The 19,449-nt window shown below is 43.2% G+C and overlaps 1 protein-coding gene across 2 annotated transcripts; it reads left to right on the forward strand.

Moving 5' to 3' along the window:
- Window positions 1-1,529: 1,529 nt before the first annotated feature.
- On the forward strand, window positions 1,530-18,111 carry ajm1 (apical junction component 1 homolog). Of its 2 annotated transcripts, none has more exons than XM_042059189.1 (2): window positions 1,530-1,725; window positions 12,701-18,111. In XM_042059189.1, exon 2 carries the CDS (start codon window positions 12,756-12,758, stop codon window positions 16,071-16,073), a length of 3,318 nt encoding a protein of 1,105 aa, XP_041915123.1. In that variant the 5' UTR covers window positions 1,530-1,725; window positions 12,701-12,755; the 3' UTR covers window positions 16,074-18,111. The 2 variants fall into 2 exon arrangements, with proteins under 2 accessions (XP_041915123.1, XP_041915124.1); XM_042059190.1 differs by lacking the exon at window positions 1,530-1,725 and adding an exon at window positions 8,328-8,681.
- The last annotated feature ends 1,338 nt before the right edge of the window (window positions 18,112-19,449 follow it).

The following is a 19,449-nucleotide window of genomic DNA, read 5'->3' on the forward strand; positions in this document are numbered from 1 at the left end:
CATGGAGTTGGACAGGACGTCTGTGTCAAGGTCATAGCAAACACACAACAACAACTGCAACCATTCTGTCGGTAATGACAATTCAATTGCCAGTAATTAAATAATGTCGCAATATTGAGTTGAATACAAAACAGACACCGTTTTTCCTATACAGTAGGTACAACACCTATAATATATCTAATTTTGTTTTATGGGTAATTCTTTGCAAATAAACAATAAGGATTTGTTACAACTCATAACTGCAAACAAATATGATATATTCCAGACAAGCTCTCCCACCCACAATTTAGCGTTTGCTTGTTATAGCCAATATTCTATTCTAGCTATCTGAATTCCACTTTGGGTTTCATAAAGGAATGAGGTCATTTCGGCTTCCAGGTGACAAACTGTCAGGTGTGGTTACAATGAGCGAGATGGCGGAGGCGACATGCTGAAATAATTGCCATTGGAGAAACGCACAAGTTCATTCAGCTCAAGAGGTGAGCAGTTTTTCTGTCTTTGGGTAATCCCATCACCAAAGGCAGGTCCCACTGGTGCTGTCTGTGTAAAACTGAATGACTGGGCCCATGAGAGGAAGCTGATGTGTAACACTACACTGCATTGTCTTGAATCTTATCCTAACTTGGAGTAGACAGAGAAGTAGATAATGCAGACTGATTGGTTCGCTTTGGATAGAATGAACATTACATTGTGAAATAAAATGGGGGATCCATTCAAAATCATTTCATATTAAATAGGATACATATAACATGGAATGACTTAAGCCAGGTAACTAGAATGAACACCTCTAATAATATATAATATATAATACCAATACCTGATCAAGAAAATTAAAATGTATAAAGGCACAAAGTTATTGCATTCCAATGTTCATATGAAACGTTTATATAATAGTCTCTTGAAATATTACATTGATAGCATTTATCGCCCCACATGGTGCAATTAGGGAACTAGGTGGCTGTTATCACCTGCTTATCACCAATGAACTAAAAACTTCATCACTGCACGACTCATTTCCGTTGTAAACCAGAGGGGGGAGAAGTCTATTCAACTTATGATAACAGTGGAAACATAGAGCACTATTTTCAGTTAGGTATGTGGATGTGGGTTATTAGTGCAGAGTGTGGTTTGTGATGAGGTAATGTAGTAGCAGAGTATACGGTGCTAGAGGACATGTTGTTGATATCTGCAGTTATAATATGCTCCATCACTCACATGATTGGTTATGAATGTCGTTGATCATGCATTAGGCGACTCTTCTTTAGACCGAGACATGTGTAGGCAAATGACAACTGTGAGATAAGATCATCACTCGGTTGCAGAGTCTACATGGACTTTGTTGAATAATTTTATCAAATAATTGTAATACATTTAAATCGTGAAAAGAGATCTTGGAAAGTGCAAGCAAGTGTGTAGGTTATCATCATACATGATACACCCATCTTTCTCTCCCCCTCTCTCTCATTTGGCACGCCCCTTTTAAATGCATATTAGACGCATTGGAAGCACCGTAAGCCGGGAGAGCGCGTAGTAACCCGACGTATGCAGTGCGAAACATACGCACAGCAGAAGGATGAGGCGCGGAAGACGACATGGTTGACCGATAAGACGGATTACAAACGGTTTTTTACTCATAAAATGCAATATCCCACCTACCACAACGTTAAGCATCGCCACCGCTTGTATTTTAAACATGGATATATGTATGGTGACTGCAACGAAACGGTAAGGTCCTGTCCAAATCGTTATGGGCATCATATGTGCATCGTTGTTATACTGTCATTGCCAAGCAGAATTTCAGTTGATGGAAATCTCTCTTTTTTGTATTCTAACCTGAGAATAATTGTCACTCACGATACGTGAGGACAGGACACTAGAGTGCGCTTATCAAGATGCAGTTATTTCATGGGTTCTTTGCCGATGCAAATTAAATTAGTTTTCGTAGTTTTGAAGAGGTGCGCACATCTGTCAAAGCTCTGCCCTACACGAATGAATGTGCTGCGCAAGACGTTGCTTGAGTGTGTGAATAGTGCACTGTCTCTGTTTCAATAACAATTTGTCCATTATAACTGGTTGCACAGTAAACGTTGATGTATTAACATATAACGACACTGCAGAACTATACTTCATACACACCTTTATGTTAATTTGCTTTAGTCACGTTTGCATGGAAGCAAGTGTGCTTCTTCGCCTTTCCCGCTTTAATAGTTGCCTACAATAATGATGCATCGTTCGACGCCTGATTCCTTGTAGATTCGCTTGTCTTTTAACTGCGTTACTAGAGATCACGTGATTGTAGAACAGGGAAAATACACTTCTGTGGGCATCCCAGTGTTACAACTAGATTAACCTCAAACCGAGCGTGATGAAATGGCTCGCGCGAGTCACGTGGTGGAGGATGCTGAGGGAGTATACGTCATGCTCTTAGAGCACACTTGATGTGGCGGATGCTAAATTGTATGGATCTACCCGAGCATGCATCACTCGAGCTGACTTTGACTCTTCAACTGATAAATATAGTTGAATAGTCATGGCTAGGTTTGTAAGGACTTCATCCTCTTGGCAAATCCGTGTGAGGTAGACCTAGCCTATGCGTTTTAATAGTATTTTGATGCAGTAACTTTCACTTTTATCCACTGTCAATGTGTTTGTCCAAGTCCCTTCTTTGTTCTCTTCTCTCTTTGCACAACCAAATGCACTTGCACACACACACACACACACACACACACACACACACACACAAAGTCCGGTGAACTTGTCCTTATGTAGACACTCTCAGTTCGAACACAGACAAGTCTTCATACCATGATGACACACAGCACTATAATGTCCTATCAGGGCCAAACTCACATTTTGCTGGTCGAGATGGACGCTCCCACAGAGGGGAACCAGAGAAGTATAAGTGGCATCTGAGACACATGCTACGGAAACACACTCCCCTGCTGCCTGTCTGCGACGAGCCACCGTACTGTATATGCTGGCACTGCAGAGGCCTGTGATAGGATCAGTATCGACCCATCCCTATGATGCCTTGGCCTGAAAGCATATGGCACTGCTGCTTGCAGAACACAGACGTACGCCGATATTTTTAGTCCCATTTCCTCCCCCTGGCCGTACGAAGGAGCAAGGGAGTTCAGGGCTCTCTCTTTTTCTCACTCTCTCTTCTCTCTTTCTCTCTCTCTCGCTCTCAATCATACAGAACGGATGAGAGCTTTGATGTGTTGCCCTCAGCGCCCATGCCCCTTTTTAGCTGTGATGATATGGGTCATGAGGCACCAACAAAGCCCAGCTTTCTCCGCGGAGGCTTGGCCTGGCGGTGGCTCGCTGAGTGGCACACACTGTGCCGGGGTCCCTGCCATGCGTTAGCATGGAGTAAAAAAGGCAGCCCTCTGACTCACAGAACCAGCTGCATAGCCCATGGATGTGGGGGTGAGAGAGATGGGGGAGAGGAGGAGGGGGAAGAGTGTGTGTGTGTGCAGGGGAAGCCTCCTGCGACACACTGAGGGATGGGATTTTGAACCCCCCCCCCACCCCCACCCCTACACACACACACACATCCTCGCTGCCTACGGACATGCTCCAGCCGGATGATGGAGAGACTAAGAATTCCAGACTGTGGTTAAACGATTCATGCTGAGGTCTTTCTATGTCAACATTGAGAATTGAGTACAAGCTTTGATTTCAGGGTTTGGTGAAAGACTACTATGAAGAAATTGCTGTTGGTTGTTTAGCTTTTGCTAATTTGCTCATTACAAATTTGTGTTTGTGAAAGTTTGGCAGGGAGTCTCAACCTCAAAAGAAAGATTAATATCACCCCTAATCACACATTGTACAGTGTACATTGGGTGGGGTATTCAATAGCATATAAATGACCAGCCTGGAAACCTTTCAAACTGAAAGCTCTATAGTTCATTATGCACAACAACAACCTCAAGTAATTTTGCTTGGGTACATGCTGGAGTGGAGTATTATTTAATGTTCCTTTGATAGCATTTCACCATATTTCACTGTTTGACATTTTATATCTGACATTTTTTATTGGATGCTGCACGGTGTTTGTGGATTTGGCTGTCCTTGTAAAGAAGAAAAAAAAAACAGACAACAATGTTTGTTCAACGGATGGAGTGTCCTGATTCCCACCGTGGAGTTCTATTAAATTACTGCATGTTGGATACCGGGGCGTGAGTGGATTAGTGAGATTAAGGCCTGGGGGTCATAGAGAGAATGACAGTGCAGACATTGGACCAAGACAAGGCTATAAACAGGTCAGAACGCTGGCAGGGAATCGGATGCCAGAGGATTTAACACGACTAGTCAGAAGATGAGGAGAGGGGAGAAGAGAAAAGAACACAAGCCGAGAGAGGGAGGGAGGGGGAGACTAATAGTGAGTGATTTGGCAGTCCAGCCACCACCACTTCATGCCTGATCTCCCCATATCTTCTGATACAAGGAAGGGGGGAGCGCTGTCTTGTGAGGCCTTCAAAGAAGAAGACAAGGTTAAGCGATCCGGAGTGAGCCATCAATGGGTTATTAGCCGAGGGTTATGAGAATGTCTGTTATAGCCCACCAATGGCAAGAATGTTGTATCTACTTTGTCAAATAGTAAAGAAGGCTGCTGGATATCAAGACATTGACTCTCCTCTGGTCTTTGTTGTCATCAAGTGAAGGATGGGTTTTAAATGTAATATGGATAGGTTTATGAAAGTGGCTCTGTAAAATATTTTCTTCTCCCCAAAGGATAAATAGGGTGAGATAAGAATAGAGTGACAAGAAAAACACAGTATTTTGAGATCTTAAGTTGAAGTTGAATTGGATTTGGGCTGAGGGCTATTTCGCAGCAACTACAGAAGCCCATTTCTGCCAAACAGCCACTAAAGTAAAGTGATACTAAAAATGTTTAGATACTGAGTAAATATGCTGAGATTAAAAAGTCAAAAGTATGATGTAGTAGGCCTAAATCAGAATTATGAGATACTTTGCATCTCATTATTGCAAATAATTTTTACTTAATTTTTTGTCCAAGTGGCGGAAACAGGCTTCCATAGAAAACTGCCTTGTTTTCGGTTGTGGCTATTGATAAGCTGAATCTGGAAAGTATATTATGGGATAATGTGAGATCGTGGATGGATCAGTCCAAGGTCAAATGACCATAAAAGCATAAACCTGAAGGTTTATGATAAAGTCTGGCAGATGTCAGTATGATTAGTGGCAATGCATGAGTAGGGGTACTCACCAGCCACGCCCCCATGGATAAGTGGACAGCTGTCAATGCTAATGGCTGGATAATACAGTGTTAATATAGAGGTCTTTATCTTGTCAGATTGGATTTCCGCTGGTGATGATGAAACAGCATTTGCTCTGTTGGTGGCACATGCCAGGGATGTAGTGGTTGTGGGTTTTCACAAAAACACATCGCCTCAGTCGCTATGCTGTTGCATTAACAATTAAAGCTTCTCAGCCAGACGTCACTGTCACACAATCTTTAGCAGCAGTATGGTGAAGCAGATCTCGATTTCATCAGGCCATGTAAAAACAGTGTGGCCGTGTTTTCAGCAGGCAGATCTTTTTCGCTATCGTCTTTCTGCCTATAAACAGTGGTTTTATTTGACTGAACTGAGACCAATAACTGACTATGTTTCTCTTCTTTATTACCCAGTTCTCACACTACCAAGTCAGAGTCTTTGAAAAATGATCATAATATAAGTGCTAAAAGCAAATTATTCTTAATAGGTTGACGTTTTTCAGATCACTTAGGTCTAAGTGGCTTAATGTTGAACCAAAACTGTAACAATGCTAAAAAGTTTTGGCCTTTGGAATGGAACACAATATTGTGTAATATATTATTTAAAGATATTTACTTTATATTTGCTTTGTGCCAGAGAGAGGTATATATCCATCTTAATTCATTGAATACTTAAATGGATCTCATACTTAAATATGGGGTACATCGGTTCAAATAATGGATCATTATAGGCCTGCACATTATACACCATAGCTAAAACAGTGGTATTTTGTGAATGTGGCAAAACTATGAAATGTTCCAAGGAACTTACTCTTTAAGAGTGTGTGTGGGCGTGTGTGTGTTGCAAGGGTGGGTCACGATTGCCAGATCACAGGCCTCAACAGATGGTCCTGCGAGAGAGAACTCCCAGGAGAGAGCCAATAGAAGGACATTAGTATGGTGCCTGTCATCATCATTTTACTGAGTGAATGTCACAGCGCGGCGCTCTCCGGACGATTGGCCGGAATACAGTAGCACTGGGCCTCACCTATGCCCTGCTTCCCAGCCTCCTGATCACAAGGACCCCATGCTTCTACCAGCATTTTTCCTCCCTTGTCTGGATCACGCTTTGTGTACGGGACAATTATATCTGACATCCATAGATTTTATTACAGTTATTTTATCGAGACGGTTGATTTAGGGCGGTAATGTGTGGATCCATTCAGAGGACAAGCCATTGTGCTCCGGTACAAACAGACTAATTACACAAACACTAATGGAGTGGCAGGCCACAGAATGGGTTCCTTTGATGGCCGACTCATTTGGCAGAAGACCGAATCCATGCTGTGCGAAAGGCCACCGATTGGCACAGATTGCCTGATGAGTGGTGGTATGACACCAGTGAGTCAGAGGGGAATGAGACTTTTGGCTTTTGTTTGCCTTCGAAGGTCTGCTGTGTTCATGACAATGACAATGCCCCTCTCCTCCGCAGACGAGACCCAGGGGCCGACGAGCTATAAGATGTGTTAAGTGCTCATTATTATCACTTTAGGACACCGGAGAGTTCCGGCAGGCCATAAATGCTCTCAGAAAGGAGTTTTAGTGCCTTACCCACAAGTCTTCTCACATAGATCGAAGGTCCAGCAGGCATAGCCGATGACATGGCCAGTTCCCATTTTGAGGTATATCGATGCTGAACAAGGACTTAAGGATTTGCTAAATCATCAGCAGCATTCATTCACCACAGTCTGTTTTTTTAGCAATGTCCAGTGCGAAAACAGTCACAGCCATCCAAGCTCTCCTATGAGATTTCACAGATAAAAATAAAAGCCTATACGTCATAACATAAATCAGAAATGGAGGACATGCAGAGATAAACTGACTAATTGACTGATAAATGTCTTATCCATGTTCCGAGAGGAAGTATGTTTGATGTCTGTTGGAGGTAGAGGATGCTCAATGGAAGATGCAAGATGCAGCTCCTATTAAATAATTCACACCCATGTGTAGAGCCGAACAGGTTAAAAGGGTTGAAGTAGTGGCCCAGCAGGCACCGCAGAAGACTTTCACATCAGCATCTCCACACAGGAAAGTGACTGAAGCACTGTCTCAGTGATGGCAAGGGCAACACTTTCACTGCAAAAAGCAATTCAAAGAACCTGATATAGAATCTAATATGAATCTAGATTAAGGATCGTCTCATTATTTGCATCAGATGTAAACCCAGTGTTTCCCTTTTTTGACCATAGGGAATGTCGAACCAGTTAGTACTGATTTAAACATTAATCAGCCTTTCAAACGAACCAATGAGGACTATCAAAATAATTTTAAATGAAGACGTGGTGAGGAACATAATCAGCAAGTGATGTATTAGCCCCTAGAAAGCATGTTACACTTTGCGCTCGGCTTGACTGAGTGTCAGCTTGCAAAAAAATGTGCCTGTCTTCACTGTTCACTTTGGCATTTCCAACTTGGAAAGAGCAAATACAGTGGTGCCTGTAGAAAAATAAATAGGGAGCTCCACAATGCGAAAGCGCCTGGAGGGACCACAAGGACTGCACGTAGTGCCGTGAGTCACCGCCAATGTTCTCATCACGCCGCCGTCTCGCTGCAAACTGCAAAAGCGTTTCCTCTTGCCTCTTCCTCGCCGCTCCCCCTGCACTTGTGCTGAGCTGTTTGCAAAACAGTGAAGGGGCTAATCCTATTACGGGAGCCCCGGCGCGCTCCCCCTGCGGCTGCCGCCGGGCCCCATACAGCACCGACGTGCGAGCCCGATCCAGACAGCGCACTCCTCGGAAATTACTGTGTCATGCGGCCTCGTTTTCTCCTTTTTCATCAGGTTTTTATGTGTGTCTTGGATTAGTCTCATCGCAGAAGAGGCATGTTGTTTACACACACACACACAAACACGCACACACACACACCTCACAGTCTTATGATCAGGAGAGATCATGTGAAGGTGCCAACTGAGACTCTATGTGTAAACATCTTGGGAGGGGATGTTTGTACGGCAGCAGGATCCACATTAGCATATGACAGGGGTGTGACAAAAGACACCTCCCTCAGGAGTCTCCGCTTCCTCCTCTGTTTGGGTGATGCAGTCTCGATTGCCTGAAAGTCTCGAAAACTTGTTCTCCGTGTAGCAAATTTAAAACCTAAACAGGCTTTCTGAAAGCTTGGCGATGCGCGAAATGTGCTAGGGGCTGAACTGTGTTTCCACAGGGCTGAAAGACCTGTCAATAAGTAAGGTTTATGCAGTACTGTGCTGAATAGGCTGAAGTGGTGGAGAGCACGCACTGCTGTTTCACAGCAAGCCTGTCCTCAACTCTCTCTCCCCCTCAGCACAGAATCGTAATCAGCAGAGCCTGTTTGAATTGCGGGTCGACAGGAGGCCTTACAGATGCGCATTGTTGCTCTGATGGTCTGTGTTTGGTGCACAGCCGGGCGCACGTCTGTTGTGGTAGGTAGAAACCTTGATCATCAAGTGTGGTGGAAAGGAGGAGAGAGAGAGAGAGAGAGAGAGAGAGAGAGAGAGAGAGAGAGAGAGAGAGAGAGAGAGAGAGAGAAAACGAAGAGCGAAACAAAGATGTGGTGGTGAGGGGAATTCTGGGGCATCTGGCAGCCTATAGTGGTCTCCCCGGAGGCTCTAATGAGGGGATGTTGCTATGATGCAGGTGGCCATGCACAGGTGCGGCGCGTGCCTCACTCACCCCCGCGTCCCCCGAGAGGACGCCCTCTTACCTCGCGCTGGTGATGTCAAGGCTCTCGCCGGGCTGACAGCACGTTGCTGAAGCATCTGCTAGTTATTGTAGTTAAATCTCCACCTTGAATGTGGGAAGACTGCTCTTAACAGCCTCTCTAGAGCTAGAGCATGGTACACTTGTCATGTGAAGACAATGTATGAGCATTCATATAATTTTTATTATCCAGAGTACCAATTTACTCTAGCACACAACCAGCCATTCTCTTTATATTTTACTTTAAAGCATTACTGTTTAGTGTGTGCCAAGTTTCTGTGATAGCTCCTACTTAAGGGTGGGGTATTTTTAAGCTTTTGCTGGATGTTTTGATGTCAGAGTTGTCAGGAATTGAATAATATGATTACTTTCGGTCCCTGACAGCCTCGTCCCATGAAATCCAGAGCCATTAGAAATGACAAGATGGCCCAGAACTTGCAAGAGGAAGATATTTTTAGACTGTGCTTCTTGTGCTTTTTTCCTCTAAACCCCAACTTCAGAGGATGTGCTTCCATTCAACTAAGTGTTCCTTTGTGAAATTTGGATTCAGCCTATTAAGTATTTCGTTGAAGTAATCACTCTTGATTCAATTGGTGACAGAATGCTTCCTCCACCCTGAGATAGAAAACAATTCTCTCTCTGCCAAGGGCGTTGTGAAGTCTTGCCGTACGTTCTTAAATGATTATAGTCATATACTGTTCTGTTGCTGAGGTAACTGCATCCATTAGCAACCATACTGTAGTACCTTGGTATGAGTTGGGTGGTAATGATACCACTGTGGCAGCAGTGCCCTGTAATTTCCCTCACTATGCAATTTCAGATGGTGGTTTGATACAGCAAATAATGCATACGGATGGATCTTAGGTAGCACTCAAAACCCACCTCCCGTCTTTTTGAAATCTGGCTTCTAATTGTCAGAAGCTTTTAACTTGGTGTTCTTTCCAACATTCCCAAACCAATTAGAGTTTTGCTTAAGTTTATGTAATACAATGAGACCTTGAAAATGAGCTGAGCAATTTGGTATTTATTGTCAATGATAAAGGAATACACCCAGGGTCAAAATGTCTGTTACTGTGAAAAGATAAGCGTGTAAAACAGCCTTCAAAAAGGCATAGAGATGATTATTTAGAAAACTTCTGATGCTGAATGATGTGGTGGGGACACAAGATTTTCTTTTCCTCTGATGACTCCCACGGAGGACATACAATATATTGTGCAGGTGTCCCCAGAACTGTGGACCACCATTTCTGAGTCTGCTAAATCTTGAAGGTGTTTTGGAGTTTAATAGTAATCCTGTTTTCTTGTACTATTTCACATTTATTGCTTTTATATATGTTTTAAATAGCCTTGTTTTTAGCATGTATCTTATTCCTGTTCATTTTAATTGTAAATAGTGTAAAGAAGCTTTGATTGAGCTTCTGTGAAAAGGTACCCCCTCCTTTTCACTAACCCCCCTGACCCTTCCCGCAACATTTAAACTGACTGGTTTCCTCCTACACGCACAATCATGGAAACACACTTACATGCACACAGGCACTAGCTTAACAAACACTGACAGCTTACACTTCCTGGTCCTGCACAACTATCTTTCCCCCAAGGAACACGAGCACCCTGTAATTGGGTAATTGGGTAAGGGAATGTGGCTGATTGTGCAGGGGTGGTGATGTACTTTTATAATTGTATATTGCAGTGTTATTTTTATTTAATCAAGAATATATAATAATGTTATTTTTAATGGTGTATGTTGATTTATGGTTCTAATGTATGTCTAAATTATGTTTCTGTCTAAATATGGTTATCTACCAATTTAGGCCAATTGGTGGCTTTATTCAAAGCCAGGGTTTTTCGGCTAGAGGGGAGTCTTGGAGGGAATCTTGGGAGAGGAGTCTAGGAGAGGTCTTGAGTCTGGGAGTGTATTTTGGATGCGACAACTTGTTGTGAGGTTGTCTTGTTGTGTGTTCTGAAGTAAAAACTTTTACTATGACATTAGAAACCTGTTGGTTGATTCTGTTTTGTTTCTTTTTTGTTTGCTATTTGTCAGAGCACTCCTTTTTCCTGCACTGTAAATAAATCTGTACTCCACCAAAATCCACATTGCTTGCTTGCTGTGTCATTTACTCCATTACCACTTCACCTCAGTAAGTCCTAGCTGCTCATCTTGTGTGTGGGTACTGCAAGGGCTATATTTTCACATCTTCTTACAGCCTTCTCCTGCTTTGTGGACATTTATGCTAATTTTCAGAGTGCTACTGTAGGCCCATGGCTGCTGATTCTGGGATCTTGGTTAAAAAATGATCTGAGAGCCCAAATCTCTTGGGTTGCCCAGACGTTTGCATGGTGCAAAACACTTTACACTTACAGTATACACAAAAGTCATAAAGTAATCTTGCTTAAATGTTGAAAACTGTTTCAGATTTAACTTCATCCTCTACTCAAACACTAATAATTTTTGACCAATGGTGCACAAACCTTTGCAAGCCACTTTATATGCCTATAATTTTATTATTATTTTATGCTAATCAAGGGCTGACAATAATTTTATTCTGTCAACTCAATGAAATGAAAGTGGATCAGATATTAGTTCAGAACCTGGCAACAATTGTCAATACGTTTGACAAGCAGTCATTTGGACAAGTACTGGGTTCTAGACTGGAGGATTAAAGGGGAACATGGGAGCAAAGTAATAACTGCACTGACAGAGGGACACTTGCTCCAGAAAGAAGCTGACACCAGTCTTAAAGTCAAGAGAATATATGAGCTAATGGACCATCCTCAACATGAGTAATAGCCAAGGCCAGACATAACTCAGAATATGGGCTGTTATAATATAAAATGTCTCTCCCTTTTCATGTTTGGCCTGCTTTCACTTCACCGTAACACTGTATGTCAGTGAGAGCTTCACAGTGCACTACAGCCAGCAATTACTGCTAGCGAGATAAACAACATCTCAGAAAGAGCTCCATTCAAATGCACTTCTGGAAAGCAGCCAATAAAATGTTGTGAGGCTAGTTTATCAGAAGCCCTCGGAAACCAACGTGCAGTCATTACATCTGGTTGGTCTCAAATGCCTTGTCTCTTAGTGTTTTGTCCATCTGAAAAAAAGCCTCCTCTGTAACCTGACCATGTAGTTTGCATGTCCACGGTGCAGCTAAAGTACTCACTGTGACTGCAGTGAACAGATGGTGGTGCACTGAGATTTTTTGCAAACTCGTTTTGTAATGAGTATGTAATTACATCAAACTTTGGTTGTAATATACCATTAAAATGTCTGACAACACGTGGCTACAAGCTTAGTACAAGTTCTTCCGGTAATCTACACTAATCTACACAAATCGGTCATGGCTTGTGATTTCTCTTCAGGCCATCTAAGTAAGATTACTTTTGTGTGACTGTGTTCTCCCTTTGTGGTTTTTCACTTTATGGCAGAAATGACTATAGGTATACAAGCTGTAGAAGGTGCTTTTACTGTGAGGTATTATTATCAGCAAACCAAATAGTTGTGTAAAATGAAAGTGTTTGACAGAGGTGCTGTGACACTTAGCTATGTAATGTGCGTTAGACACTTTTATATATTTATTTTGTGTAATGTTCACTTAGGAAACATGTCTTATAAAAGTGCAACGGTGTTACATTTTGATTTACAAGTTTCTGTATAATAAATAATTTAGATGTTGCACCAGCACTGCATTGCCAACCAAAAGCTTATCAAATGTCTCTCTCTCTCTCTCTCTCTCTCTCTTAGGGTGTAAAAACCCTTGAAAAGATTTAATGGAGAAAACAAGAGAAGTCCCATTAAGATGACACGCACAGACCCACCTGATCTACTGGTATCAACTGTGTATCAAGACATACAAGTGAAATCCCTTTCCACACACACCCAGTCCTCCTGTCCCTCTGAACAATGTGATTCCCCATCTGCCAGCACACTGGAGGACAATCGGGACAAGAGCAAAAAGAGGCACTGCCGTAGCTTTGATTTAGTCGGGTCACTAGACAGGCCCAGATTCAACTCTAACTCTATGGAGTACCCACATAGAAGGGCTGACCGCTATGTGGCTCATCCAGATGTAGCCTGGAATGCCTTGGGCCGCCAGCAGGGCCAACATCGTTTTTCCTCGCCTGACCTTTACACCCATAGACTGACCCCACAGCCAATCAGTGCAGAAATGGCCAGTGAAATGGTCGTTACAGACATGAAGAGAAGGGCCAGGTCGAAAAGTGCCACAAGGGCACAGGCCAGTCTGACCCCTGTGTCCTTTGAAGGCTCCCCGCCCGTGGGAAGAAGGGGAAGAGAGACACAGAGGTTACCACGGGACACAAAGTGGAAGCCTGAGGTGTCGCCACGCCGAGAGTGCTCATTCGCTGCAACCAGAGCGCTCATGCATGAGGTGCACCCCATCAAACTGCAGCCCCAGCGCACCGACACCAGCCGGTACTCCCCAGTGTTCACCCCAGAGGGACTAGACGAGGGCCGGCCGGATAAGCCTGCTACTAGCCCTCACGTCAGGTGCAGGGTGGACATCAAGCCAGACGATGCAGCCATGCAGCAGTCTGGACGAAAGCCTGCAACACCCAGGATGGACATACCTTGGCAGAGGTACCCAAGTGGACAAAGTCGGAGTCTAACTGTGCCCCGTCATTTTTCAATGTCAAGGACACCGACACCCACAGACTCCTTCAGTGGAGACTACAGGCAGGCGTACCAGTATTCCCACAGTATGCCAAACAGTTACATGCACCCTGTGGAGATACCAATGCAAAGGATGCCTTCTCCAAGGGAGCCGAGGGAATACTATGGAAGGGAAAGAAGGGCTCATTCCAGCCCCAATGTGCCAACTAAATTCTTTTATGCAGAGGATCTGGGGAGATATGCTACCCCTGCACCTCCTTCAGCAAGGACTTACTACCATGAGGACCACTTCAGCATTCCCAGCCAAAACCTCACCCCCAAAGTCCAGTATGTACAAGACCCAAGGACTCGACTGGTACATACTGTGCCTGCCCGGCCATATTTTGCTGAAATAGACACATGCCAGTATCCACCACAGGTGTATCAAAAACCTTACGCTCCAAGCGAACCTGGGCCATACATTATTCAGACACCCCCTGCAAGGTCCTTCTACGGAGATGATCCAAGGACGTACCAGATCAAGACGGCGCCCCCACGCATTTTCTACACGGGTGACCCCTATGCACCCCCTATGGAGCACCACATTCCAGCAAGGGCATACTACACTGAGGGCCGTCAGCGTGCGCGAGTGGTGCAGCCCCAGCCTGATGACTGGTATGGCTCTGATGTGTCAGGCTATTCTACACATTACCCTTCCTCTTATGTCTCTCAGGTCACTCCGACCCGAGTCAGGCAAGAACCGGTGCTGACCACCTGGTATGCTAATCCCTGCGTTGATGCAGCAAGGCCAGTCCAAGAGCCGAGACAACACTCAAGGTCCTGGGACAATATCCTGAACACACACGTGGAGCAAGAGCAACCTCAAGCTGCACCACGAGGTCGCAGCTACGAAACTCTCCTGAATCAGGAGAAACAGACTTCGTCCAAGGAGGACAAACCAAAACCTGTGGTTGTCAACCTATCTACATCACCAAGACGCTATGCAGCCCTGTCTTTGTCCGAAAACTCCCTCATTGACAAGAGCCCGACAGAAGGTGGGAAGAGTGCATCAGGAAAGCTTTGGTACGTCACGCCTGAGATCACCATCACTGACAATGACATTCGACCAGGAATCCTCACGAAATCAGAGGGACGCTCAGCTAGCTGGGATGTGCTTGATTCTAGAAGTGCTCCAGGTCGGGATGATGCAACCGCACAGGAAGCAACAATGTCCTGCTCAGTGGACTCTACCAAAGAAAAGACACACAACAGTTCGTCACTGCAGCAAAGCCTAGAGCAGCTTGATGAGCTTTTAGCGGATCTTGTCATTGACTACAAGCCTTCTTGTAGCGGTAGGCATAGCGAAGACCTATTGGGCCAACTCAAGAAACTAATTGACGATGAGGAAGCGGCATCTTTAGCCAGAAAGGATTCAAAGGCAGGGTCTGAGAGCAGTTGCCCTCTGGACAAGCAACCCACCTCGATCAGAATGACCCCAGATTCTTTTAAAGACATAGATGCCACCTGTGATACCACCAGAAGCACGGAGGAGTGCTCCCCAGATCAGAGTCCTGATGAAGATGACACCATGATGTGCTCCAACAGCAGGTGTCAGCGGACTGAGACACTGTTCAATGCTTGCCTGTACTTCAAATCCTGCCACAGCTGCTACACCTACTACTGCTCTCGTAACTGCCGCCGGGAACACTGGGACGTCCATAAAGAAAGCTGCTTGTATGGACGCATTGGTAGTATTTGCCGCCACATCATCAAGCACTGCCGTGAGACAACTGAAGTTCATAAAGCCTTCTCCCGAATTGCTAAAGTGGGCTACTTGTCTCGGGGGAGAGGCGTTCTGTTTTTAGGATTCCCAAATCCAGGATCATCTTCAAACTTCCTTCAGTATGGCCTGGAAAGCCTCCTCATGTCCCCAACGTACCTGTCACTCCGAGAACTAGACAGCTTCAAAGATAACCTGGGGGAGTACTGCAAAGATCTGCAGGAGGCTGGGAAGGAGTATGATCCCAATGAATGTTTCCTCTTGAATGTATCCATCGCCGTTGGCGATCAAGTGCCAGACGGACCATCACCAAGGGTCCAGAGCCCAACTGTCAGGAAATACGCCAAGGTTGCTCTGGCCTCCTACAGCCCAGAAAGGAAGGTTCAACGGAAAGAGAACGACATGGAGACGCTGATCCTCACGCCACCGCCGGGGACGGCCGACATCGACAAGGAGGGAGAGGAAGGGAGGAAGGCACGAGAAATCTGCTTTATTAACATCCAGCGAGAGCTGAGGATGCGAGGGGTGTTCCTACGCCATGAGTACCCACAGATATACCAGCAGCTCTGTGAGTTCGTAGAGAGGAACAGGAGGTTTACACCCACTACCATCTACCCAATTGACAAGCGGACAGGAAAACAGTTCATGTGCATGATTATGGCTGCCTCGGAGCCAAGGACACTGGACTGGGTAGGCACCCCTCATCTTCTTGACGACATCATCTAAGCAAGTGCACCTTCCAATGTACATAAACAAATCTATATATATGTATAGAAATACATATATATATATTGTGATACAATACATATCTCTATATATTGGGCTTATTTATTATAAATGTTTGTAGATATGTATTTTATTATTCACAAGAGATATATTCCCATCTGCGTGTGGTCAGTATTATTCATATTTAGAATATTGCCTGCCAAATGCAGAATAGAAGTAACTTCTAGTTTGTTTATCGTCATGATGTTACCAATCTTTGTTCACTCAGTTTCCTACTTTTCTGATTAGCACATATTATTTTTTCATGGTTGTACATACATGTTCTTGTGATTTGAAATGCCTTGGTCCAGTTTTGAAATAGAGACCATTTCTGTTTTTATAGCTTACAGTCATGCTGTCTCTTCTTGCATCAATGCACTTGAATGGAGGTCATTTTTTTCCTTGGACCAGTTTTACTTAGGTTTGGTTTAAGGTCTAATCTATCATATCTAATTTGGGATATCATTCAGTTAAGGGAGTTTGTTATTGTCCTATAAGTGAAAAAATATTTTTTCCTATGCAACCAAATCTGTTGAGGAACTCCATTTAAAGCTTATTTACTTTGGAAAACAAAAGAAATGATTGATTTTATATTTATACATGCATGGAAATATGAGAATATATAATACTGATTATATTATACGACATTGAGATATATTATGAAATGATGGTATATAACTATATTCAGAAATTATAATATACTGTGGTTTGAAAAAATAAACCAAGTGTCCACAATCAGATAATAGTCTTTTCCTGACAGATGTGAAAGAAGAGAAATCACAATGAATTTAAAAAAGGTTCTATAGCAGCAGGTTTGTGGAATTCACTATGAAAGTAGATATTCCTATGGTTTCGTTAAATGTTGCATAAAGGAAGGTTTTTATTGTTTGGAAGGAAAAATTGTACTGCTGAAAACTCCTACAGATGAAGAGGCAGAGTATTATGTTACAAAGTCTTAATGCTGAGATGCTGTAGTGCTGTAATTTGGTATCTCATTTCTGTAAGTGATTTATCCTGTATGGGTTTCAACTGAAGTAAATCCACTGGTGCTTTAATGTATGCTTGGTAGAATTACTTGAGCAATAACTGAACTTGAAGGCGAAGTCGACTCAAAAGTATAGTTTGTATGGAATCATGCTATACACATTAGGTGTTGGCCTGTACTGTTCGATTTGAAACACTGTGAATTGAGACATCTGATGTTCATTGTAGAGTACTCCTGCGGTCTCTTAAACTAGTCTCTAAGTCCAAGGTTAGATATCTGTGCTGAATATGAACTGAGATGTTTTAACACAGCTGCTGTACTTTTTGTCCATAGACATTTGTGATCAGTTTGCCTCAATAGCTGTGTGGTCTGGTACTTAAATAAGCTTGCAAACAAGTTTGCTGTGTGTGTTTGAATGCATTGAGTATATGATATTTGCTTTACGTTTATTAAAAGGTATTTTCATGGATAAAAAATTAAGTAATTTTCTTGTCACTTTCCCAACGTAACTGCCTCCGACAGCAGTAGTGGCATTCAGGACAAGTTTTTTTTTGAGAGAGGGCCATGCCAGGAGGGCACAGGTTAGTTGAGTGAGGGGCATCTTGAAACGTCACCTGTGGTGTAGGATTATGTTGCACAGAGTTGCACTTTTAAGTGACCTTTTACTCAGAGTTTGGTCCCTATTTATTTTACTTCCTGTTACATTTTTTTAAAACCTCTATGAAAATATGTCCTGTTTTTATTTTTAAAAAACAGTGCCCTCTGCTGTTCGTAATGAGTTAAACGTGTAGAATGACTATCACCTCCGGCTTGGTCAGAGTTTGCAAGTATATCATACTTTTTTGTTTTGTCAAGGTCTCTTGCATAGCACAACTCTCACACACGTCCTAGTACAAAAGCACTGCTAGACTCCCCATGGCACATGGTCTGAACTCACTTGCTTGGTAGAACCTGTGCGAAGACCTGATTGCATGTAATTCTATTTTTTCTATTTTATCATGACATTGATGATGATTATTAATTAACCTGCTTGACTCTTTGATATTTGAAAAATCTATGAAGGAAAACTCTTTAGGAGTAGTGGTAAATGAGTAATATTTTTTAAGATCATTGTGCAACTGTTCCTGTTATGCTGACATAAAAATATGGAGAAGAAGGCTCATATTAAAAATAAAACTCTTTAAACCATTGTTGTATTTTTTCTATGTCCATTCTCTTTTTTTGGACTGTTTGCTGTTTATAAATCATATTTAATAAACGGGACAGGAAGATGGATCAAAAGAAATGCCTGTTTAATTTCTGTGTGAGATGATTCTCAATCTGTGAGTGTGTGTGTGTGTGTGTGTGTGTGTGTGTGTGTGTTCTTTTTCCTGCATGTTCGTTTGCACATTTGCATGAGTGTGTCTGGTTGTGTGATCATTTTTTAATAAATATGGTATACAGAAAAGAGAGAGGACAATTAAGGTTCACAAAAGCTTACAGCACTCAAAACCAGGCCAGTGATTTCTTATTTTGCAAGATGATTGCACCCCCCACCCCCCCGAAACAAAAAAAAACATGCTGCAACAAACAATCCCATCTTCCCCCTCGGTCTTTCTCTTTCTTTTTGCAGCTTGCATCCAACAGAAGAGCCACCATACATACACATACACACTCAAGGAGGAGAAAATCAATTTTGTAGGTGAATGGGCAGTCTGAATGAGGTAAGAGGACCCGCAGGGAGTATTAAGTGCATCTGTGTGAGGGTACTCCTCTTACCTCAGCTCAGCAGCGGAAGCATACCCTAGTGGTTGTGGTTGAGACAAGAGTCCTAGCATCGCTGGAAGGAGGCTTGACAGTCCAGAGTAATAGAGGGGGTATGTGAGGTGGGGGATGGGAGGTGGTTAAACTGTGCAACAAGCAGAAACACACACACATGCGCGCACACACTATGGTTGAACCCCAGAGGCATCATACTAGACCAGCACAACAGCTCTGTGACCTGGATGGGGGCTGAGGACATTGCTGTTATTTACTATGCACAGTGCATTCACAATACATTCCAGGGAGGGGTTTTCATTAACAACAAGCCATATTCATGGAAGAATATATACTAGCATTAATGTGAAAAACGTCTTTCACTACCAAATATGATTACATAAGGCAAACTTAATTCTAACGCAAGTATACTCCATTTGAAGGTGCTTCTAAAACTAGCACAGCTTTCACAGAAATCACTGTCGCAAAGAGGTGAAAATGACTTGCCGTATAAATTTGACAGCAGTGAAACAGTGACATCTGCTGGTAAGTCCTTTTTAAAGCAAACTCTCCACACATCCACACAGGAGCACTGCCTTAAACTGCTGAGATAAT

Source organism: Alosa sapidissima, chromosome 13, assembly GCF_018492685.1.
Source record: "Alosa sapidissima isolate fAloSap1 chromosome 13, fAloSap1.pri, whole genome shotgun sequence".
Lineage (NCBI taxonomy): Eukaryota > Metazoa > Chordata > Actinopteri > Clupeiformes > Clupeidae > Alosa > Alosa sapidissima.

Excerpts from the sequence above, each read along its gene's own strand:
- ajm1 (XM_042059189.1), top strand. The coding sequence starts at position 12,756 with ATGACACGCACAGACCCACCTGATCTACTGGTATCAACTGTGTATCAA.